Source organism: Aulonocara sp. 'chitande type north' Nkhata Bay, linkage group LG6, assembly GCF_057382095.1.
Source record: "Aulonocara sp. 'chitande type north' Nkhata Bay isolate Kocher_YH1m ecotype deep benthic linkage group LG6, A_spYH_male_GT1.1, whole genome shotgun sequence".
Taxonomy (NCBI): domain Eukaryota; kingdom Metazoa; phylum Chordata; class Actinopteri; order Cichliformes; family Cichlidae; genus Aulonocara; species Aulonocara sp. 'chitande type north' Nkhata Bay.
Genome location: NC_141349.1, coordinates 24,277,840 through 24,300,015, shown reverse-complemented (window position 1 = coordinate 24,300,015; position 22,176 = coordinate 24,277,840). Strand labels below are relative to the sequence as shown.

The 22,176-nt window shown below is 40.9% G+C and overlaps 2 protein-coding genes across 2 annotated transcripts in view; one reads left to right on the top strand and one right to left on the bottom strand.

Annotated features, from left to right (window-relative positions):
- Positions 1–1,645: 1,645 nt before the first annotated feature.
- Positions 1,646–7,548, top strand: serping1 (serpin peptidase inhibitor, clade G (C1 inhibitor), member 1). Its single transcript, XM_086295724.1, has 11 exons — positions 1,646–1,801; positions 2,111–2,158; positions 2,278–2,389; positions 2,483–2,632; positions 2,737–3,036; positions 3,164–3,385; positions 4,447–4,590; positions 4,682–4,885; positions 4,964–5,103; positions 6,612–6,834; positions 7,072–7,548. Exons 2-11 carry the CDS (start codon positions 2,111–2,113, stop codon positions 7,317–7,319), a joined length of 1,791 nt encoding a protein of 596 aa, XP_086151850.1. The 5' UTR covers positions 1,646–1,801; the 3' UTR covers positions 7,320–7,548.
- Positions 7,053–22,176, bottom strand: part of doc2g (double C2-like domains, gamma) — a 39,620-nt gene continuing 24,496 nt past the window's right edge. Inside the window, exons 9-11 of the mRNA XM_086295725.1 lie at positions 17,551–17,632; positions 17,213–17,309; positions 7,053–10,430 (exon numbers count right to left, since the gene is read on the bottom strand). Coding sequence (XP_086151851.1) covers positions 10,291–10,430; positions 17,213–17,309; positions 17,551–17,632 — 319 coding nt within the window. The 3' untranslated portion in view covers positions 7,053–10,290. The remainder of the gene's footprint in view (positions 10,431–17,212; positions 17,310–17,550; positions 17,633–22,176) is intronic.

Below are 22,176 nucleotides of genomic sequence, written 5' to 3'. Positions count from 1 at the left end.
ACTGCAAAATACTGCACGTCTTAGTTCATAAAAATACAATAAGACAAAGACTCAACAACAAAGGTTTGCCAGGAGAAAGCCTCTTCTCTCTAAAAATAACATGGTAGCATCTGAACAAACAACAAAACGCACGCGACATTATCCTTTGCACAGATTAAACCAAAGCAGAGATGTTTGGCCATAATGCACAGAGACACATTTGTTGAATCCCAAACACAGCATAGCAGCACAAGTACCTCATACCAGCTGTAAAGCACAGTCGTGGTGAGGTGATGATTTGGGCTTGGGTATGGACACTATGAAGCCACTGAGTTGGCCATTTAACTCCTCTGTACACCAGAGTCAAATGTGAGGCAGTCTCTTTGGCACCTAAAGTCCAAACTGGGTTATGCAACAAGCAAGTCTACAACAGAAATGCTGAAAAAGACAAGAAATCTTATTCTTATTGAAATGCTGTGGTGAGACCTTAAAAGCACTGTAAACATACGAGTGCCTGTAAACCTCAATGAACCAAAGGGACTTTGTAAAGAAGAGTGGGTCAAAATTCCTCCACAACAATGTGAGAAACTGATAGTTATACAGAAATTGTGGTTCTACAAGCTAATCTGAATCATGGGGTGTACGATTTTTTCACAGTACTCTGTGCAGGATTGCATAGAGTACTGTGAAAGCTGCCTTTGTTACATGACTGTAAAAGATGCAAGAGAGCCAGTTTCCAAAAATGGTAACACTTAACTGTAACCGATTTTATTGGCAGTTTTGTTGGGTTTTTTGTATGTATGTTTATTTGTTTTAAAATGATTTTCATATTTTATGTGTTGGGTAACATCCCAATCCCAAATAAATTAAAAATTATATCTCAGCAAAAAACAACAACAAACAAACAAACACTTGTTCATTCATTCAAAACCAAGCACAAGAAAATCCAATAAATAATAATACAAAAAATTTGATTAGGAAATAAAAGTAATGTAGAGAACCGTTGAGTAAACTATGCTTCAGATTAGGTACACCACCTATACCAGGTTTATCTATATTAATGAAATAGCAGTTGTTGTTGTTGTTTTTGTTTTTCCACTGATATTATATGAGGTTTTTGTGGCTCCATGTTGTGGTGCTTTGCACCTGAGAGGATCCACAAATCTTTCTGCGGTTGTGTTTAGAAGGACATGTAAAAAACAATCTGCCAAATCAAACATGCAGAGCTGCCCACGTCTCACCCCTTTGAGAATTAGGAAGCAACCGAAAAAAACTTTAAAGTCGTTCTGTTGTAAGATGTTTCTACACAAATAGTAAGTAAAGTAAAGATGTCGCCTGCCAGTTAGGACAAGCTGGGTTTTTACTTTTTTATGTCCTTGTTTCTCTACCCATCACAACCTTCAGCAAACTAACATAAAAGGGAGTGAAACTGTCTGTCTTCCCCCATAATACCCGTGTTTCATTTTTCTTAGCTGAGATGATGTGTTTTGCAAATTCTGCACTAAAGCACTGATACTAGAAGTAATGAAATTTATTTGAAATTATGTTTGAAGGTGAAATAAACACTGAAATTTGAATATTTTCACTTAGTACCTGTTGCCAACATGTGAAATCATGTGATTTCCAACAAGTCAGAAGACTTGCATTATGCAAACAAACATCTCTAAACCAACAATCACAGATTAGTCATTGTTGGTTGCAGTTCAGGCGAGCAGATAGTAAGAGCTGCTGGTTGCAGTGGACACTGGTTCAATGTCAGAGAAACCTTACTGACAAATACTCGTATCAGGACCGAATCTGGACGCACAGAAATTCAAGAGCTGTAAGTTATGTATTTGCATGTGTGTGTGTGTGTGTGTGTGTGTGTGTGTGTGTGTGTGTACGACTAACCCAACTCGAATATGTTCAGCTACTTCCTAAAATATGTAAACATATCTGACATGAACAGGAAAATGTGCATATGTGTCTTTTGATTTTTGGAAATCTAACGAGGCAGTGAAATCCTTGTAATTACAACAGTTTAAGAAACTTTGAATGCAGACTGATATCACTACTTCACAGACTGCGCCACATATTGATCTCTCCTCCGGCTTGGTGCCACATTAATTTTGAAATCCTCTCTCGTTTGCAGATGGGACAAAAGGCCACACTTTGCTTCCTCCTGCAGCTCATTTTTGAGGTAAATCTGAAGTAGTGCAGGACAATATCTTTACTAATCCACAGAAACTTAAATGGCAGGTGTTTTGTCTCTTAAATTTGTAAAGGTTTCATTTGATGTCTTTCTTTCCTCCTGGTCAGCTGTCATCATGCACACAAATCAGGGTGATACCTGACTCTACGCTGGAGCTTCCCTGTCTCCCAGCAAATAATCACTTCATCGGAGTGGAAGCAATCACATGGAAATTCAATGGTTTTAAACGGCTTCTGTTTTTAGTGTGATGCAAATTTTTGCTGCTTTTATGTACATATATGTATATAACACATGGCCTTCTTTAAACTACAGGTGCCATCCTGCTTCAAAACTATAAGCCCGTCGCTTCAGACTTTTCCCTCCGCTTTCAGTCTGTCACTAAAACCAAAGAGGGCACGTACGAGTGTCTGTTAAAGGGGAGCGATATGGAAATAGTACGAAGGTTTGACGTCATAGTTGATGGTGAGACTCTTTCGTCATCATACGACCACTTTTAATTTTACAGTTAGTGGAGCAACGAACAATAAAGTGTTTGCTGTTTGTCTGCTTTTTGTTTCTTTTTGCAGAATTCACTGACTATCAAATGAAAGCATTTACAAAGTCAGATGTTAAACTCCCTTGCAATATCCCAAGTTCCAGAGAAGTCAGCGCCAATGCACTGTGGTTCAAAGAAAGTGCAAACGGAAGAATAAAGTTGAATCTTGAAGATGACTCCGCAGATGATAATAAAAAAATAGAGCTGATTTTTCCACTAGACCACGATCAGAGCATCATGGTCATAAACGCTGGCATGGAGGATGCTGGTATTTATGAATGTGAACTGGATGATGGAAAAAAGCTGAGCTCTATAAACCTTACTGTGGAAGGTAGGGGGCTTGTCAAATTTAATAGAGATTTAATAGATTTAATGATTTCCACTGCGCGTTGAGCCAGTAAGGGGGGGAAAAGGATCGATTAGTTGCATAAAACATTTTTATTTATGATTTGTTTCAGTTTTAGCTCCTCCTACAGCTCTTCCTCACACATGCCAAGGCTCCACCTCACCATGGGAGCCCTGCCCGGAGGAGAACAGCCGCACAGCAGAACCCATACTGAAGGAGTCCATGACAGAGTTTTCAATGAAGCTGTATTATTATCTCAGAGAAATATATCCTTCTGGCAACATGCTCTTCTCTCCTGTCAGCATCGGTGGGGTGCTCTCCCATTTGTTGTTAGGTACGAAAAGAGAGGCGAGTCGCTATTTTAATGTAATCACGTTGCAAATGTTTAGCATTCATCATGTTCTCCAGTGAATCCTTTAAAGTTTTCCAGTTTCATGCATCACCATGTTAAATTTGAGATAAACCAACCAGATAAACCTGCAGGTAAAAAGTTAAGATACCTTTTTATGTTTCAGTTCGGCAGAATTTTAGAGGGTGAATTAATACAGTAATGAACAAAGCTAAAGAAATAACAGGTTACAGGTTGATATTAAGTTCCTCTTCCAAAAAAATTCTGTTTCTGAACTGGTCTGGCTTTCGTTAGGTATTATTGGTTAACGTCTTATGTGGTTAGCTCTGTGATAGACCTTTCCAGGATGTGCCCAGCTTTTAGCCCTATGACAGCTGAAGAAAACGAGTAGAAGATGATCGATGATTGGAAATGAACTGAATGGATGTTTTGAAGTGTAACTCAAAAATAGAAATGATGCTGTGATCATACAGCACTGCAATCTTCTGTGAATGTCCTGGACTTACAATGTTTCTGAGCTCATCAGCGTAACTAGTGAAACTGTTTATTTGACCACTCCTAATATTCCCGCTCTCTCCCTGTGTTGGAGAGTGTTTTATATATGAAGCCTAAGGATGGCCCGTTTTTCTTCTATTATGTCTTTTGACCAGATGTTATGAGTTAAAAAAAAAGAAGCTTCCAAATGTAAATGTTGCACCTGAAATAATCTTCAGATCTTTCACCTGCTGAATTTATTAAGAAATAACAACAACAACAAAAAAAAGCTCACAGCTGTCCACAGCACAGTGCATTTTCCCATTACATTTAAGACATTTAGAGGGCTGTGTAAAGGTCATGCCATATTTTTTTCTTAAACTAAAGGAGCCCCTGGAGTAAATGTTTCAAATAACTGTGACTTAAAAATGTTTTGGTACACAGCTAAAAAGACAAAAAATACACCAGTGTCTCAAAAATCTATGGATTCAACTGTATTTTTAAAATCAAACATGGCTTGCAGCTTCCTATAATGTACTAAACGTATTGTTATTGTCTAATTGTACCTTCAGGTGCAAGGAACGATACCCGTAAGGCCATTGAGAGCGCTATCTGCGTGCCTCACGACTTCCACTGCGTTCACTCCCAGATGAAGAAGCTGAGAGAGAAGCTGGCCGGCTCCCTGCTGATGGCCTCTCAGATCTACTATAATTCACGTATTACTATCACAGTGTGAAGTATATCACAGAGCAGAAAATCACAGATCGTAAGAGATAAAATGATTTCTATTTCGGCTCTCCTCCTTAGACATGAATCTGAGTGAGTCCTTTACCGACCAGTCGATCCAGTTTTATGATGCGGAGCCCACAAAGCTGCTGAATACCACTGAGGAAAACACACAGATGATCAACAGCTGGGTGGCAGAAAAGACCCAAAATAAAATCACAAAGTTGCTTGACTTTGTCCCACAAAGTTCACAGCTGATCCTGCTCAACGCCGTCTCCTTCAGCGGTCAGTAAACTGTGCGCACACCTTGTGCACATTTCAAAAAATGTGGAGACTGATAAACTGTGTTTACGTGTGTTTTAGGTCAGTGGAAGGTCAAGTTTAACCCAAACAATAAAAAAGGATATTTCACAAAATTTAATGGTGATGGGGTAACGGTGCCTCTTCTCTATCATGACAAGTACATGGCAACTATGATGTATGATCCTCACCTAAAGGCACAGGTAAGGAACAAACCACCAACTGACACTTTTCACAGCAATATGTGTCTAAATCCTACACAGACCTTTCTGCCACAGGCAACAGAAGTGACATCCTGTCTTCATCGATTCCTACAGGAAACATGCGTGTTATGTTTCTTTAATGTTGAGCTTTTCATCTTTAATGCACATCTAAACTGCTCTACTAACTCACAAAACATACAGTTTGAACAGTAGCTTTATGTTTAAATTTCATCTGTCATTTTACGGTTATTTTAATTTTATATCACAATTACTATGCAGTTTATTCCTGTATAAGTAAATATGCTAAAATACTTCAGATCTATAGCATTCAATTTCCTGTTCCCCAAAGGGTCAGTTTCTTGTCTCTAGTCTTGTCTCTTGAGCTATGACAGGTATCAGAGTCGTAACCAGAATCCAGCATCTGATAGTCCATGATTCCGGCGACCTGCAGTCCTGTGCAAAAGTCTTGAGCCACCTCTCCTTTCCTTATATTTTACTTCCAAGGAACCAGACGGTATCATTTTTTAAAGTGGTCTGCAGCTCTCCAGGCTTTCTGAAGGTCCCTTTATAGTTTTTCTTTGGACATCGGTTGCTTTTTCTTTCACTCATTTTCAGTCCAGGCCTGTGTAACTGACCATTTTCATAAGAATGCTATTACTACAAAAATGGGAAAAGTTTTTTTGTTCCTCAAGCCATTTAACACTGACCATTGAAATGAACAAACAAGTAAAGAAACAATTTTAAATTCTATCTTCAGGCACAAACACAATTTGTATATTTTTTTTGTTGACTCTATGCAAAATAACAAAGATAACACAGTTATAAGAGCATTAAATAGTATTTTTGCACCAACAAGGTGATTCTAAAAAAGCTTTTATCTAAAGGGTTGGTGTATTTCAGCATGCTGTGCAGTGTGCCCTTAAAAAAAAAGAGGAAAATGGACAAGTGGAAGACCAAAAAACAAAAGCTATCTATGTTTCCTCAGAGAGTTCAGGCTGTGTTGAAGAATAAAAGCACATTTTGACTTTCAGGCACGTTAGAATTGTACAAACTCAGTTTTTGTCATATATGTCATATTTTCATTATATTGCTAAACATTTTCCAAGGAAAATGAGCGATGGCTCAAGACTTTTGCACAACAGTAGATATCTTTAAGTTGATAAACACGTCGGTGGCCTCAGTGCACCGTGGTTTTGCTCAGATGAGTTAGAGAGTCAACAGTTACTAAATTTACTGCACCACTGGTGCATTTTCTTTTTTCACTCCTTACAAAACAATACACAGAGAATATTTCCATCTCATGGACAACCAGATGACTTAAACAAAGTTAATGCCAGCCAAACAGTTACAGGCACTGATACTATCATGCGTATTACGATGATGAGATACATTTTTTTACATCTCAGGTTTATTTTAAATGCCAGTGGTAAAAACAGATGGTCTCATAATGATCTCTTTTGTCACTTATTAACACTTCCAGTATTTTTTTTATCTTTTTTGGCCAACAGGTGGCGAGGTTTGCCCTCACAGGAGACAGCAGTCTTTACATCCTGCTGCCTTCCACCAACACAGAGGCAAAGCTGCAGGAGATCGAGCAGAAGATGACCGACAGGACTGTGGTTCAAATGATACAAAACATGAAAACAGCATCTCCTCAGCATATTGAGGTCACTCTGCCCAAAATCAAACTGAATTTCCAGCCGGAAATGAACACGCTTATCAAGAAACTAGGTTGGTTCATCTTCTGTGCTCTCTTCTCTTTCCAACCCAACATCTGACCTTTTTTTGTATTACCAAAAATAAACACCACCCATGCCTTCATCCTGTGCAGTTTAGCTAGCAGTAAACATTAGGTTCCCATTTATGAAATTGCTTTTTGATCTCAAAGCATCTCCACCACATGCTTGGCTCTCTTACCTGCTTTCACCCTCACTACTACCTTTTCTGTACTTTTCACTCCCTTTCCAGGACTGTCAGTGCTTTACGAGGGTGCCGACCTGTGTGGCCTCTACCCTCAGGAGAAACTGTTCCTGGACGACGCCAAACACAGAGCCTTCCTCGCACTGACCGAACAAGGAGTGGAGGCCGGCGCTGTCACCACCTTGTCGTTCTCCCGCTCCTTCCCTTCCTTCTCAGCCCTGCGGCCTTTCATCATGCTGCTGTGGAGTGACCACACCAATGTGCCGCTCTTTATTGGCAGGTTGACCGAGCCGTGAGAGGAGAACATAACGAGGGATGGGGAGTAAAATGTGCAGGAAACGACAGGCAATGTTTAACAAAGGCTGCTTTGCTGCTGTGTTTGAAGTAATTTGAAGAATTTTTCTGAAAATTCAGTTGTTAAGAATCAATATTGCTTTAAATAGTCTAGTTACTAAAGTGAGCAGTGACTTGTGGATTTGGATTATCTTCCGAGATGATGATAAATAAACACATATCTACACAACACACATGGTGCTTATCTTATGTTCTTGAAGAATCACATGTTCAAAGGAGGACAGACGCCCACTGATACAGCTCTGATTTATTTTGAGAAGTACTTACACAAACCCACCACAGGATGGCAGCCATACTGTGTGATTGACATGGACAGTGAATACACAGGGACTGCAACAGTGATTTTCCCATCTCATTCCCTCCTCAGCCCTCCCACATCATCACCACTGATAATAATTCAAGGAAGACGAGTGTCAAAATCGGCGACAGTAAAGTTTTTTTGTTCGTTAAAGCGAGAGCTTGCTCGGAAAAGCGAAGCGAACTGAGCAAAAAAGATACCCTGAATCGTCGTATTCACAAACAAATACACAGATGGCGAGGAGTCTGAATGCATGGCACGTCGGCATTCAGAACGATCAGCTAAGGTTGCACTCTATTATACAAGCTGATGGGGATTGCTAAACATGCAGCTGTACTGCAGATTGAAATGATTACATAAGCAAAGCAGGGTCAATAGACAAAGAGTCAGAAAATTCAGTGACTGTAAACAAAACGAACAGATCCAGAGACGGAAACAAATAACCCCCCAGCCAGAAATGTGAACTCTATTTGATCACTGCCAACCAGAAATGTATCCTTAATGCCTGGATAATACGATAATGTTGTTTTGGTTTGATTATCTCACTGCTGACGTGCTGGGAGTCTCAATGTGCATAGACAGAGTGCAGAATAAACCTACCACCCTTTTCCAAATCTTACTGACATTATTTAAGCTCTGAATGAAAATATCCTGAAGCCTAAAAGTGTTTTTTATTAGTGTCCAAGCCCTTTATTCTTATCCTAATCCAACTTTGGAGGATCTACTCTCTCTTTTTTTTTTGTTTTTTTTGCTGTCAGCAATCAGACATTCACAAGGTTATCAAAGGACACCAAGAATATGAGCAGCCAGATCGATTCAACAGTTAGAAAACTCCCCGAGGCCACTGACCCACCGTGCATGTGCTTCTCTGAACAAGTGTATGGCCAGAGCTGCTGTGACAGATGAACCAGGGGATGACATCTGATATCCTGGCAGGCATGTAGATAAGTTTTATATATATGAAAATGCTGAAATGTGCACAAAGATCCACGGCATGCATGCAGCTCGATGAAAATGGGATCTTATTGTTGTTGGATCTGTGCGTTTCCACTGACCCTGAAGGATGTAATCCCCCTTTACACCGAAAGGTTAAATTATAGGAAGGCTCTTGTACCAAAAGCAAAGTTGTATCTGAACAGGAATTCCTGTGTTTAATAGACGTGTAGATGATTTAGAAGAGACCTGATATTTAACAGGTCAAAAATAACGGGACAATCAGACGAAACACTGACTCCGTCTGATGGCTGATCTCACCTTCAGCCAGATGTCTTCTACCAATATCGAATGTCTGAGGTCGTGCAGATGTGGGTTAGGGAACCTTTTCGAGCTGTTTATAAAAATCAGATAACCGAACTAATCAAATTCCTGTATCTTTAAATTCAAAATATGTGACACCGCACTGACGAAAGAAGATGTTGCATAACTGGTGTTTCTGTTGGAGCAAAAATTACAGTCACTGAGGTAAACTGTCTTGAATCCAGATGAAATTTGTTTCAGAAATGCTGCAACACAGTGCAGGATACTCTGAAAGACATCGTTTTGCCTGCTGTGGACACAGCTTTGGGCTTTCATCAGACAGGAGCAGTCAAAGGTTACGCACCACAGTATTTGCCTTTCTTAAAGTTGCTCTTTTGGCTTTCTGGCAGTGGGAGACAGAGATAGCAAAGGCCTGGAACAAGTGGCCGGGCGCACTCGCACCACTGAGGCCTGCGGTGGTAACAGAGGATTTCTCTCTTTTGTCCTTTTTTAAAAAACATTCCCTCGCACCTCTGCGCTTCTGAATTCGGATGGAGACGTTTTGAATGGGGCATGACGTGAATACAGATTAACAGACGCTGCACAGGCAGAAAAAGCAGGCACTCATAGTCTCACAGCCTTCACGCACGCGCACATTTTGACACATTATCGTCTCATGTGAAGGTGGATAAAACACCACTGTCACCAGAAGACAATGAAAATACATAAAAACAATGAAAAGGTAAAGGTAGAAATCCACCGAACGGATCTTTTTGTGCTTTATAATACGGTGTGTTGTTTTGCATTAGATAGACATCCACGAAGATAAGAGACTTCTCACGACAATCATCCTTTCGTAACATCCCTCCCCCCCCCCGCTCCTGCATCTGCGTACCACATAATGAGTCACAAAGGGTGCACATACTGTCAGGTACTTTCACTGAATGAATTTTGAGTGCATTAGTCTCAAATCTGGTCATTATGCATAAAATTTGAATGGACATGAGCAACTTCTACAATATAGTACGGTCTAAAGCACAATTTAGTGAGCTTTGTTTTGTTACGTCAACACTTTAATGAGGACATTGTCACAATTTGGTTTACCTTGGAAAAGAAAAGTATTCAGATTACACCTTATTACCATCACTAATATTAGTATGAATATCATATACTAATACTCTGCGCCGTATTTATTGGCAATATGAGACAGATTTTAATCAGTATTGTTATTGCATGTTTTATCCTTTGTTCTTATTTCTTCCTTACTCACATTCTGTTATCGGCCATCGTTCAGTGAGACATAAATGTGTGTGTGTGTGGTATAGTGCATTTGCATGTGTGTGCATTTATGCGTTTGTATCATGAATATCTTGTATAATCTAGTCCGGTTTGTCACTGCTTGGGGCTCCTTGCTGCGTGAGCGTATGCCAGTACTCGACTTTCTTCCCTTTGTTTTTGAGACACTCGAACCAGTGTCTGAGTCTCTCTCCGCTCGCATTGATGCCCAGCTCCACTCCTCCTGCAAACACAGAGAGAGAGAAGCAGAGGAAACAGAGAGGAGTCAAGAGGCGAAGGAAAACTTGTTTGCTGGTGAGGACGATAAAAGGAGACAAAAACTGGGAGGAGGTGAAGATGACTAATAAGGAAACAAAATAACTAACAAACTAAAGAAAGAAAAATTTGAGTTTGCTTTTCTTTTTTTTTTTAAATACTCTTTATGAATCTGAAATTCCTGATCCTTTTAGCATAGCTATCAGAGGGAAAACAATCACAACACTCACTTATGTGAAATGTTTGCAGGGACCAAAGAATGGTCTAGATCTTTCTAAAGAGCCCCCAAAAATCTGGGAAATACTGGATCATCCTTACCAATGCACTGTACATTATCCTGGGACCTTACAAAACATTATCTTTACAGTTTAAGTAACACATTTCTCATGAATTGGAGTGGCAGTGTAGAGTGGAATATAATCAAGTTCAGTACCTCAAAATTGGTACATTAGTACAAGGCGTGTTTAAAGATTGATTGAATCTACCAACAAAAAGCAAAAAAACAAAGCATCTCTGCTTTAAATTTTACCCCTGTCTGCTCCTAGATCTTCTCCTTGTGAAGCACTGTGAGCATTAAGGCACATCTGCTATGCTTGGACTGCTCCCCAGAAGTTCCAAACATAACGAGAGTTAATCGTCCAGTTTTAGCGGTCATTATTGGGGAAGCCTGCAGACTCCAAGCTTGAAGAAGGGGCATTAGTTAGGAGCACAAGCAGGAGCATATGCTCACAGCTTTATCAACTCTTTCAGGGTTTTGCATTGTGAATTTGCTCCAAAGGAGTCCAACTGGACCACAATTTGTGTCCCGAGGCTTCAAAAGAAGAACCATAACTGCACACAGCTTTAGTTATGGAGCTCGCCCTCGTGCCACCATCCACCTACCAGTGCTGGGTAATCACATTACAGTTTTCTTCAAAGTAACGTGAACTGTGATGAATTCAATAATTACACCTACTGTAATACTGTTACAGATGTTAGTGATTAATGATCATCAAATGCGACTTTTTCCTCCTAAACATTTCCCTAATCAGCTGATTTCAGTTGGGCAGGGAGTGGACTGCAGCCTTTGAGAGGTGGCATATGGATGTTGCTTTTATTTTTATTTTTTATTGCATGATAAGAACAATAGCCTGATCGTAAAGTGCAGATTGCATCCAGGACAGAAGCAGCTACCCATTGCTTGTGATAAGAGAGCCAATGCTCTCTGTACAGACAGCATGCTAACACAAAGCTAGCCAAGAACACAGAGTGAAGTGTAGGGATGGGAACTGATAAGAATTCAGTGCTGCCGATTCCATTACTGATTCTCCTATTGAGTTCTCACTGGCTCTGCTTTGAGAGTGACCACCATCGCTAAGCAGCATGTCATAAATGCTACATTTATGCAAATTTCTCTGTAAAACGACCTGAAACACACTGTCTCATAATTACCATTTAACAATATAAACTGAGGCTACACACCAACACAAATGCCAATCCTAACGAGGACACACATGTGATCTTTCTCTTAGTGTTTAGGTATGAACACAAAGTTAACAGCACAAAGCAAAGATGAGAACCAGCACAGGGACTTTCAAGTGATTCTACTGTAGAAACATGAACAGGTGGAAAGGAAAGCTGCAGCCTGACTGATCATCAGTTTGTTACCTGTTGAATTTAGGGTCTGGCTGCTTGGCTGGGGTCAGCATTCACTCAGCTTTATCACCACTCTGGGTTCTTGGCTAGCTTAGCGTTAGCATGCTGTCTACAGGATGCAGTTTGGACTTTATCATTGTGCTCTTGTCCATTTGTACAATACAAATAATGCTAATCTCCATATCCACTCTACACACTATTTTCCACCTCCTGAACATTAACTGAAATCACCTGATTGTAGCTCAAGTGCAACTGAAAAGATAAGTTGATAGGCAATGACTGATCAATACTGATTGATAGGAGAGCACACTAATAATCCCCGTCCCTAGTGAAGTTAAAGCTGAGTGTATGTATGCTGCCCCCCAGCACAGCAGCCAGAGCAAAAACAGCAATGATCAGTCAGTCTTGCAGGACTTTTGTCTTATGTTCTAACAGAACACCACTGTGGCGATTGCTGTAAAGTGTTTTTGGGGTTGTTGACTTTGTACTCATATTTAAACACTAAAAGAAAGGTCTCTGGTGTCCTTATTGAGACAGGAATCTGTGTCAGTGTTTAGAAGGTAAAATGCATCTCATGCTATGCTAAATGAGTAACACAAGAGTAATGTAATTACTGAGTATTTCAACTAGTTTTTTCTCCAAGGACTGATTAATGCATTACTTTTAAAAAAGTGACAAATACCTTCTTCTGAGTAGTAACCCCAACATGGCCACTAGCATGACCACACACATAGCACAATCATCGTAGCTCTGAGATCCAGCTTCTAAATGTGATCATCCTTCCCAAAATATAATTAAAAGTGTGAGGAAGGAAGGGAATCCAGTGTGGGATAGAGATGAGCAATTGCAGATCATAGTTAGACTTCCAGGAAGCAAGTCGAGGAACACTCAGGGCGAATCATAACTACATGACCTTAAGAACAGCAGCAATATTAATAAATGTATGTTTTCTGTGAAGAAGTGCAAATCAGTTGTTGTTGGGGGTTTTTGTTTTTTAACTTTGTTGTTAAAAAGTAATCTTTAATAATATTTAATTAGGAACAGCCAACAATGCATTATATTAAAATTTATGTAAATATCTTTATTTGCTGCCAGACTGTCATGTAAGGACAGAAGGAAGCAAAAAGGCCTTCATGTCAAATTTTCCCTGACGGAGAGAAAGAGAAATTTAAGGTAGCTGGAAAATAACAATAAATTGAAATTTTGATGACTGATTTTACAAGAATTGGATGCGCTGGGAATAAACAAGTGGAGAAACAAGAAATACTTCAAGTGAGGTAATGGAGCCACTGGAGGAGGAGCGCAACGTATGATAAAGCTGCACACAGCTGTCACGCTGGGGATACAAAGTCTTTCTCTTGGCTGTGATTGCATAAGAGTGCCTCAGAAACTGACAGCCATGAGCAAACAAAGCTCGGTTTTTGATCTACGCCTTTTCTGAGCACGGGACCGAGCGTCGCCTGAGACGCTGCTGCTGGGAGGAGAAGAGGAGCGATCTACAGATCATCCCTCGCTTTCCTCTCACAGAATCATGCAACTTGTAGAACAGGTCTAAACCTGTTGACAGAGTTTCGATAGGATAATCACGCACAACACTTTGTCAGTTTCGCTGCACGCCCCCGCAGCACTCCCACCACCTCCCAACAGTGATCGATGGAGTGTTCCCCGGGCCCGCTGGCTGATAGTGACAAACGAATGGCCAGCCATCCTGACACACACTGGGGGATAGAAGAAGGATGAGGAACTGGAGCCGGGGGGAGACGTGGCGGCTGACGCACAGGCTGGTGGGCTGGTGCGTGCCAAAACTCGCACGGTTTTACCCCTGCTCTCTCCTCACTTCTCCTCCGCTGCAGATCCCTCTCATTAAACCCCACCAGCGGATGAATAACTGCTTGTGGTGAACCAAGCATTTAGCAGAGCCATAGATCTGAAAGAATCAATAGGCATCAAAGTTCCTACTGAAACACTGAACTGCATCTGAATTTCTCTGTTCCACACAACTTTCCAATCCTTTTATGGGTGGAGGCGTGTCCAGCAGTGTTTTTGGGCCATCAGATCAACAGTTTTACAAACACCAACCTATTAATGTTCGATCACTCAAAGTCCCTCACAGGACTGACACCTGTAGGTGAACACGAGTAGGTGAAGGTAAATTAAGGTAAATAAGTGTTTAAAAGAGAAACCATTAAGACTTGCTGTATATTAAATTACATTTGACTTTTTAAGCAAGCATGTCGCATAGCTTTATATGTTAAATATTAAGCTTATTAATTTGGGTAACCTGATCTTATCCCTCATAAACATCAAGCAATAATTAAAGTCTTTTTTTTGTATGTGTATACATTCAAAGCTCTCGACTTCCACAGTTTTAAATGCAACATGTTCAAATACAACACATTTTAAATGAAAAGCACTAAGGGAAGCACAGATGGCTTTAAAATTTCTAAAGGACACTTTTTACCTGCCCTCAAAATTTGAACTGGAGCTTGATTTGATGGCAGCGCAGTAACTGGATTCATGGGTTTCTGTCTGTGCAGTTGTGGCATCATTACATTGCAATAAACATAAAGTCTCTTGCGATTTGGCATCGTGATTAAAACCAAGATTGAACTGAATCGGAGATATCAGACTTGGAACACAGTCCCACTGTTTTGAGACTGTGCTCGCGTGGCCTTTTCATCAACTCTTTATCTGCTTTTTTAGCTTTGAGACTTGACTTTGAAGGGAACCGATTGGAAACAGCTCAGAGGTTTAGATTTGGCTCATGGTGAAGATGAAATTTCCCAACTCTCTTCATGCGCATGTTGCTCCCTCAGTTTATCCATTCGATTCATTGCTTGAGTTTACTCACCTCTGTGATGTGACATCCTCTACATACAGTGGCTTGCAATAGTATTCGGCCCCCTTGAACTTTTCCACATTTTGTCACATTACAGCCACAAACATGAATCAATTTTATTGGAATTCCACGTGAAAGACCAACACAAAGTGGTGCACAGGTGAGAAGTGGAACGAAAATCATACATGATTCCAAACATTTATACAAATAAATAACTGCAAAGTGGGGTGTGCATAATTATTCAGCCCCCTTTGGTCTGAGTGCAGTCAGTTGCCCATAGACATTGCCTGATGAGTGCTAATGACTAAATAGAGTGCACCTGTGTGTAATCTAATGTCAGTACAAATACAGCTGCTCTGTGACGACCTCAGAGGTTGTCTAAGCGAATATTAGGAGCAACAACACCATGAAGTCCAAAGAACTCACGAGACAGGTCATGGATAAAGTTATTGAGAAATTTAAAGCAGGCTTAGGCTACAAAAAGATTTCCCAAGCCTTGAACATCCCACTATTAGTCGTGCACTGCACAAAGTTGGCCTTTATGGAAGAGTGGCAAGAAGAAAGTCATTGTTAAAAGAAAACCATAAGAATTCCCGTTTGCAGTTTGCCACAAGCCATGTGGGGGACACAGCAAACAGGAAGAAGGTGCTCTGGTCAGATGAGACCAAAATGGAACTTTTTGGCCAAAATGCAAAACGCTATGTGTGGTGGAAAACTAACACTGCACATCACTCTGAACACACTCTGTTAAATATGGTGGTGGCAGTATCATGCCCTGGGGGTGCTTCTCTTCAGCAGGGACAGGGAAGCTGGTCAGAGTTGACGGGAAGATGGATGGAGCCAAATACAGGGCAATCTTGGAAGAAAACCTGTTGGAGTCTGCAAAAGACGTGAGACTGGGGCGGAGGTTCACCTTCCAGCAGGACAACGACCCTAAACATAAAGCCAGGGCAGCAATGGAATGGTTTAAAACAAAACATGTCCATGTGTTAGAATGGCCCAGTCAAAGTCCAGATCTAAATCCAATCGAGAATCTGTGGCAAGATCTGAAAACTGCTGTTCACAAACGCTGTCCATCTAATCTGACTGAGCTGGAGCTGTTTTGCAAAGAAGAATGGGCAAGAATTTCAGTCTGTAGATGTGCAAAGCTGGTAGAGACATACCCTAAAAGACTGGCAGCTGTAACTGCAGCAAAAGGTGGTTCTACAAAGTATTGACTCAGGGGGCTGAATAATTACACACACCCCACTTTGCAGTTATTTGTTTGTAAAAAATGTTTGGAATCATGTATGATTTTCGTTCCACTTCTCACGTGTACACCACTTTGTGTTGGTCTTTCACGTGGAATTCCAATAAAACTGATTCATGTTTGTGGCTGTAATGTGACAAAATGTGGAAAAGTTGCAATACTTTTGCAAGCCACTGTATTCTGCTACGACAGTAAGCCTGTTTTCTAATGGTAACGCTTACAGAAGACCACTGCACTGGAACTATGCTTGCTCGACCTCTTTATCAACTGTTTTTCTCCATCTCTCCTTTTTTTTGTTTCTGTGTCATTTTTCTCTCAGACCCAATTAACATCATGGGCAGGCTGCTGTAGCTAAACCTGTAATGATAATGGTCGGGGAAATGGTTGTTATCTGGGGCTGTGTGTGGGTCTGATGGCCTTTTCCCCCAGCAGGGCTTATAAGTCATTGGGTTTATCTAAACAGGGGGTGTCTCCCTTCAGCCTACCGTCTCTCCCACACACAAACACACACGTGCGCACACTCGCGCACACTCACATTAGACAAAGTAAAACGCTTTGATCTGAAGGCCTCCGAGCTCATAGGGTGGTAATCCATTCTCACTGTGCCTCCCTACCAGTTCTCCATCACTCCTTAAGCTCCCATGTTCTCCGTTGCTGTGATATACACACCGGGCCATGCCAAAGCTTTTTAGCAGTCTGATGAAGCTGCAACCATCTAATGTGCCAAGTCTATGAAGGATGTGGACCCAGAGAAAATCGTCTTCCTTTTTGAGTTTTCCCCTCCATTTCCTGTTCCACTCAAACTCTTCTTTGCTCGCTCAATCGTTCTCCTCAAGCCTCATAATTACTTCTCATCTCTCTAGTTTTCTTCCCCCTCTCTCTACCCACACTCAGCCTGTTTTTTTCCTCCTTCTTTTTTTATCTTTCTGCTCCGCTTTCATTTCAACAGTCTGCTACGGTCACATTCTTTGCTTCGCTGCTTTCCTCTCCACTCCTCCCCTCCACACTACAGCGTTTCTGAGCCTACCTATGAAGTCGTTGCTCATTCCCAAGTCATAGTCCCACACAGTGATCTCCAGGGTCTTCTTCGCCAGCTGGTCCAAGGATACTTCATATGAAAACTCCTGTGCAGGTGGGGTACATGAGAGCATATTTACATCAATGATTCATAAACAGGTGATTGAAAGGAACTGAATTCCTAACTCAGCACGTGTTCTGTGATACGCTGGGTGCACCTGCAGGATATGACACAGTCCCTTTAAGGTATGCTTAAATTGCCATGCTTTACATTGGGAGCTCAGTAGAGAAATCAAAGAAGTTGTTAGCTGCGGTGTGGTTAATTGCAGAGAAAGTGTGGAGCTGTACCTCATTGAATTCGGGATTGAGAGTCTTTTTCTTCACGGAAGTCTTGTATTTGGACTTTTTCCCCATATCTGGCTGTAAGACGCTGAGAAAGAGAGAGAAACCAGATAAAGACATGAATTCAGCGTGATCTTGGGGAATCAGGGAACATGCTGTACAACCCCTGGAAAACAGGCTGTCAGAAACTATTACTCAAATAGCCACGGTCAATGTCTTAGTTAATCTTTGCCTATATTTCATGAAATTCTGCTACTTGTAGGTTAGTGTTAGTGTTACTGACAAACAAATGGAAATGATCACACACATGCATATTTAGCATTGCTGTGCAGTAATTAGTGTTAGGCACAAATAGAGACAGTTTACCATCTGTCTCTAGTGGAGTGGAGACGGATTGTAAACAGATATTCTTACACCACCAGTTTTGCACAGATTAACATACAGTGATTGTATTTTGTTTGAGAAAGTGAGTGATCTCAAATGTAAAATAGGTTTGTGCAACAGAGATCTTTGAACTCCTGTCAAACAGAGCCAGAACTTCATTATCAAACCAGCTAATCCACAACTTTTTAAAATCTTTGTCCGTAAAGTTGACAGTAAAGTCTGCTGAATAGCAGAAACAAAAAGGGAGAATGAAATTTTGCAAAATGTCTTTATGAGATAACTTCAACCCAGAAGTGTTTTGAACAATGGCAGGGACAGAGAGCAGCTGAAAGAGAACGAGAAAGAGACAGAGGAGGATTGTAGACCACAGCAAGATCATAATCGTGCTGATGTTGGAGGAGTATACGCTCCAGAGAAGAGGCAACAGAAGGGTCGCTGGAGGGCAACGGGATTCATCATCAGCATAAATTCAAAGTCAAGATGTTCAGGCAGTGAGATATCACACTCTTCCAGCCTTTCACTGTCAATGACGAATCCTGGCCTGACAGCTGATGCATGCAGAGCTGGAATCAGAGCGAGTGAAGGATGGAGGGGATGCAGGTGGAGCAGGAGGAGGGGGAACTGACAGAGAGCAAGGTGGCACAAAGTTTGAATCTACTGTTGGATTCTAGTGCCTTTTAATGTAAACTTTAATGCTTATCTGTCAGCTTAGTATCTGAGTGCACTCCCTTCATCAATGCAGACCTTTTCTTTGTCAACTAGAAAGAGAAAAAAACAACAGATGCTTAAGATTTTATGATGGAGAGTTCAAATGTTGTGTCCACTAGGTGGCAGCACATCAACCACCATGACAAGGTGAATGCGTTTGTAAACTGCAGCTTGTTCAGGTTCAGCAGACAAAAAGACAACATTTACATCCCACACATCCCAAACCATTCATGGCTCTCCAGTAACTTCATTCCACAAACTCATGGTATCAAAGAAAGACATAACTGTGGGGGGTAAAAAAACAATTTAATGTAAAATACACAACAGAATAAAAATACTATTAAGGCTTTGGATCAGATTCGTACTGATGAGTTCCAGGAATCTAAATCTGAGGTCTGTGCTTCCTCTTTGTGCTGCTTATCCAACATCTTTTTAATTTCCTCTGCTGATCCTGTTCTAGATGTAGGAAACAGGCCCATGTTCAATGGTAATAGTCACAATTTATCAAGCAAGCCTGGAATCTCTTTATTGTGGGTAAAGTAAGTTAATGTACTTCATCTTTCATAAGTTGAGATAATCTACACGGAAGCTAATAAAAAGCCAGAAACTGTGGTGTCATTTGTTTTCACTTAGTTAGGCTGCTGTAACGCGAGTGCAGGAAATAACATTATAATCTGTGCGGCCTACCCAGCAGACTGTTTGGGGTAAACATGAATGATGAATCAACATACATCCATGATGTACAGATGTTTTTATGTTCCATCATAATGCCAAATCAGAAGTCAAGACTCATCAAATAAGGCAACATTTTCCAGTCTGTTGTCCAGTTTCGGTGAGCCCAACAAAGTGACAAATGAGTGTATACAACTCAAAGTCGGTCCAGTTTCGTACATCAGATTAGCCTGACAACCAAATGCATCAGAGTCTGTCTTCTTAGAGAGAAGTTAAATATCTCTGAGCAATTCAAAATAAGTATCCCCTGGGTAACAAACTAACTGTGTGCCTATTAAAGTCCCAATTACTGTGTTGTTCCAGTAAAAGCCATCAACTTAAATGTTTCAAACAATGTATAAAGACGAGACACAGGCTCAGCTAAATGTTTAAAGCATTAAAAAGCTCATTATCGCCACAAGATGCATCCTACCTGGTGTTTACATAATAGTTTGGTTTACTTCACAAGAAATAAAAAAGAAATCTTAAAGAAACTAATGAATCAATTAAGACAGTCGGCCAAGCAAAGCATCTTTTTAACCCCCAGCACGTGAGGCGGTGAAGTGAAAGCTCGAGGACATCCGAGCCTTAGCTCTGCCGACTCACATTCTGCATACGCCTCCAAGGGCAACTCACGCGGGAGAACTCAGATTTTCAGAATAACAAAACATTCTTTGACACCAACGTTCGTAATTAAGATCGGGTAAATGGAAATAAAGGCCACAAAGGAGCAACCGAACTGTGCCCAAATTGCCACAGAAAATTCAATGTGAAAAATAATTCACGACGCAGGATGCTGGTCCACAGAGATACGGGAGGATAATCCCCTCAGTTTTTCACTAACAGTTTCTTTAAAAAGAACAGTGGGGAACAGCAAACTAAGTAACCACATGTTTATGTGCCGTATACGTACACCGTTTTAGCTCTGTGTCACCGGCTGACAGTGACTGATAAGGTTAGCGAGCTACCGCAGCTGCTGCTGACAACCTTTAAACGCTGTTCACGAGACAAACTGTGTTTGTAATGTGAGGCAACATGAACAAGCAGGACTCATCTTTAAAAAGCCCCGTAAGGCGTGGACAAAGAAATGAGAACGCCTCCCCGTACACATACTATTAAGAAATCTAATGCAGCTACACTACTACTCAAAATGTTATGGTTTGTCTACTGGGAGTGACCAGGATGGACAGGATTAGTACATCGAGCGGCAAGGCTGAGATAGTTTGGACATGTGCAGAAGAGGGATTGTGGATGTACTGGATGAAGGGTATAAAAAGGGGAAGACCACAGAGAAGATTCACAGAGTGAAGGGTTGGTGTGACAGGAGCATGAAACAGAGATAAAGGAAGATGTTCCACTGTGGTGACCTCTAAAATAAGGAGTCAAAAGAAGATAAAGATATATATTAATAATATTTTTCATATCCTTTTCTTTCTTTTTTAAGAGTTAGGAGATGTCCTCCAATGCACATTTGTGCAATATCTCTAAAGTTAGAAACATCCTGTTTCTACAGTAGACAGGCCTGACAGCTGAATGCTCTGCCTCCCAGAGTTTATGTGTGACAAAAGCCAATAGTGGAGGCTATTATAGTACAGGCAGTTCCATAAGAATCAATCAGTGCACCCTAACTCACCCCATTAGAATCAACTGGTTATTTTCCATGATGACTGCATGACTAGACTGGAAAATTAACCACAAGTTAGCCTGCAGTCTGAGAGTGAAGCACTCTGTTTATTGGAATAATATGGTACTCTGAGGTCTTTGAGATATGATGGGGTCTGATTATTCACTATCGTGTATGTGAGGAGAATTTTTTTAGTTTTGGATTTAACAGGGAGCCGATGAACAGAAGCTAATATGGGGAAAAAAACTATGGTCTCTCTTTCTAGCCCCTGTTAGAACTCTCACTGCAGCTGGAGAAAACTTCAAAAAGTAAATCTGGGTAAATGTGCACGGGTTATACAACCATCCAGCATTGGTGGCTGGTCCAAACAACTTACAGTGCATTTGATACCAGGTTCATCTTTTGGTCACAATTCCGTCTGTGTCAAAATAATGTCCCAGTTTAGTCAAACAGTCATTGAAAAATAATCATTTGATTCTAATGGGGTCCATTAGGGTCAGCTGATTGATTTTCTAATGGAAGTGCACTGTTCATTTCATCATTATGCCAGTCCCCTATAGGCTCTTCTGACACATGAACTCTGGAAAATGCTGGGAAAGGACATCACACTGATTTTATACTTGAGAGCTAGCAGAGTAAAAATGATTTAGTCCCGTCACTCTCACTGATAGGAGCAACATATCCAAACTGGCCCGGACAGTAAGACAGTCCATCACAGGGGTAACAAAGCAAGAGCACACTCTCACATCCACACCTACGGCACACCTACCTCATTAATCAGCCTAACAAGCATGCAGTGCTAACCGCTGCATCGCCATGCTGTTGTTGTTATTTTAATAGATGCATTAAAAATTAAATGAAATGTGTAGTCAGGACAGCAGAATCAACTTCTTTATTTTTGCCCAAAATGTTTCTTTCCACCATGGGACCCACATGACGACTTGACAACTCTCCAAAAAATTCGGTACCACCGTGGTGGCAAGTTGAGGCAGAGGCTGACAGAAGAATGAGAGCAGCCCTGTGAGTGAGAGGGGGGAAATTGCTGAAAATGACAGGGGTAGATGGAAGAGAGGGAGCCAACGTTAAAAACAGGGAACAAAAATAAGTTATGACACACAGATGTGCCAAAAAAAAAAAAGGAGTCACAATTAGAAGAGAGGAGCTAAATATATGCCTGCTGCAGCGGAGCCTCATGATCTTTTTAC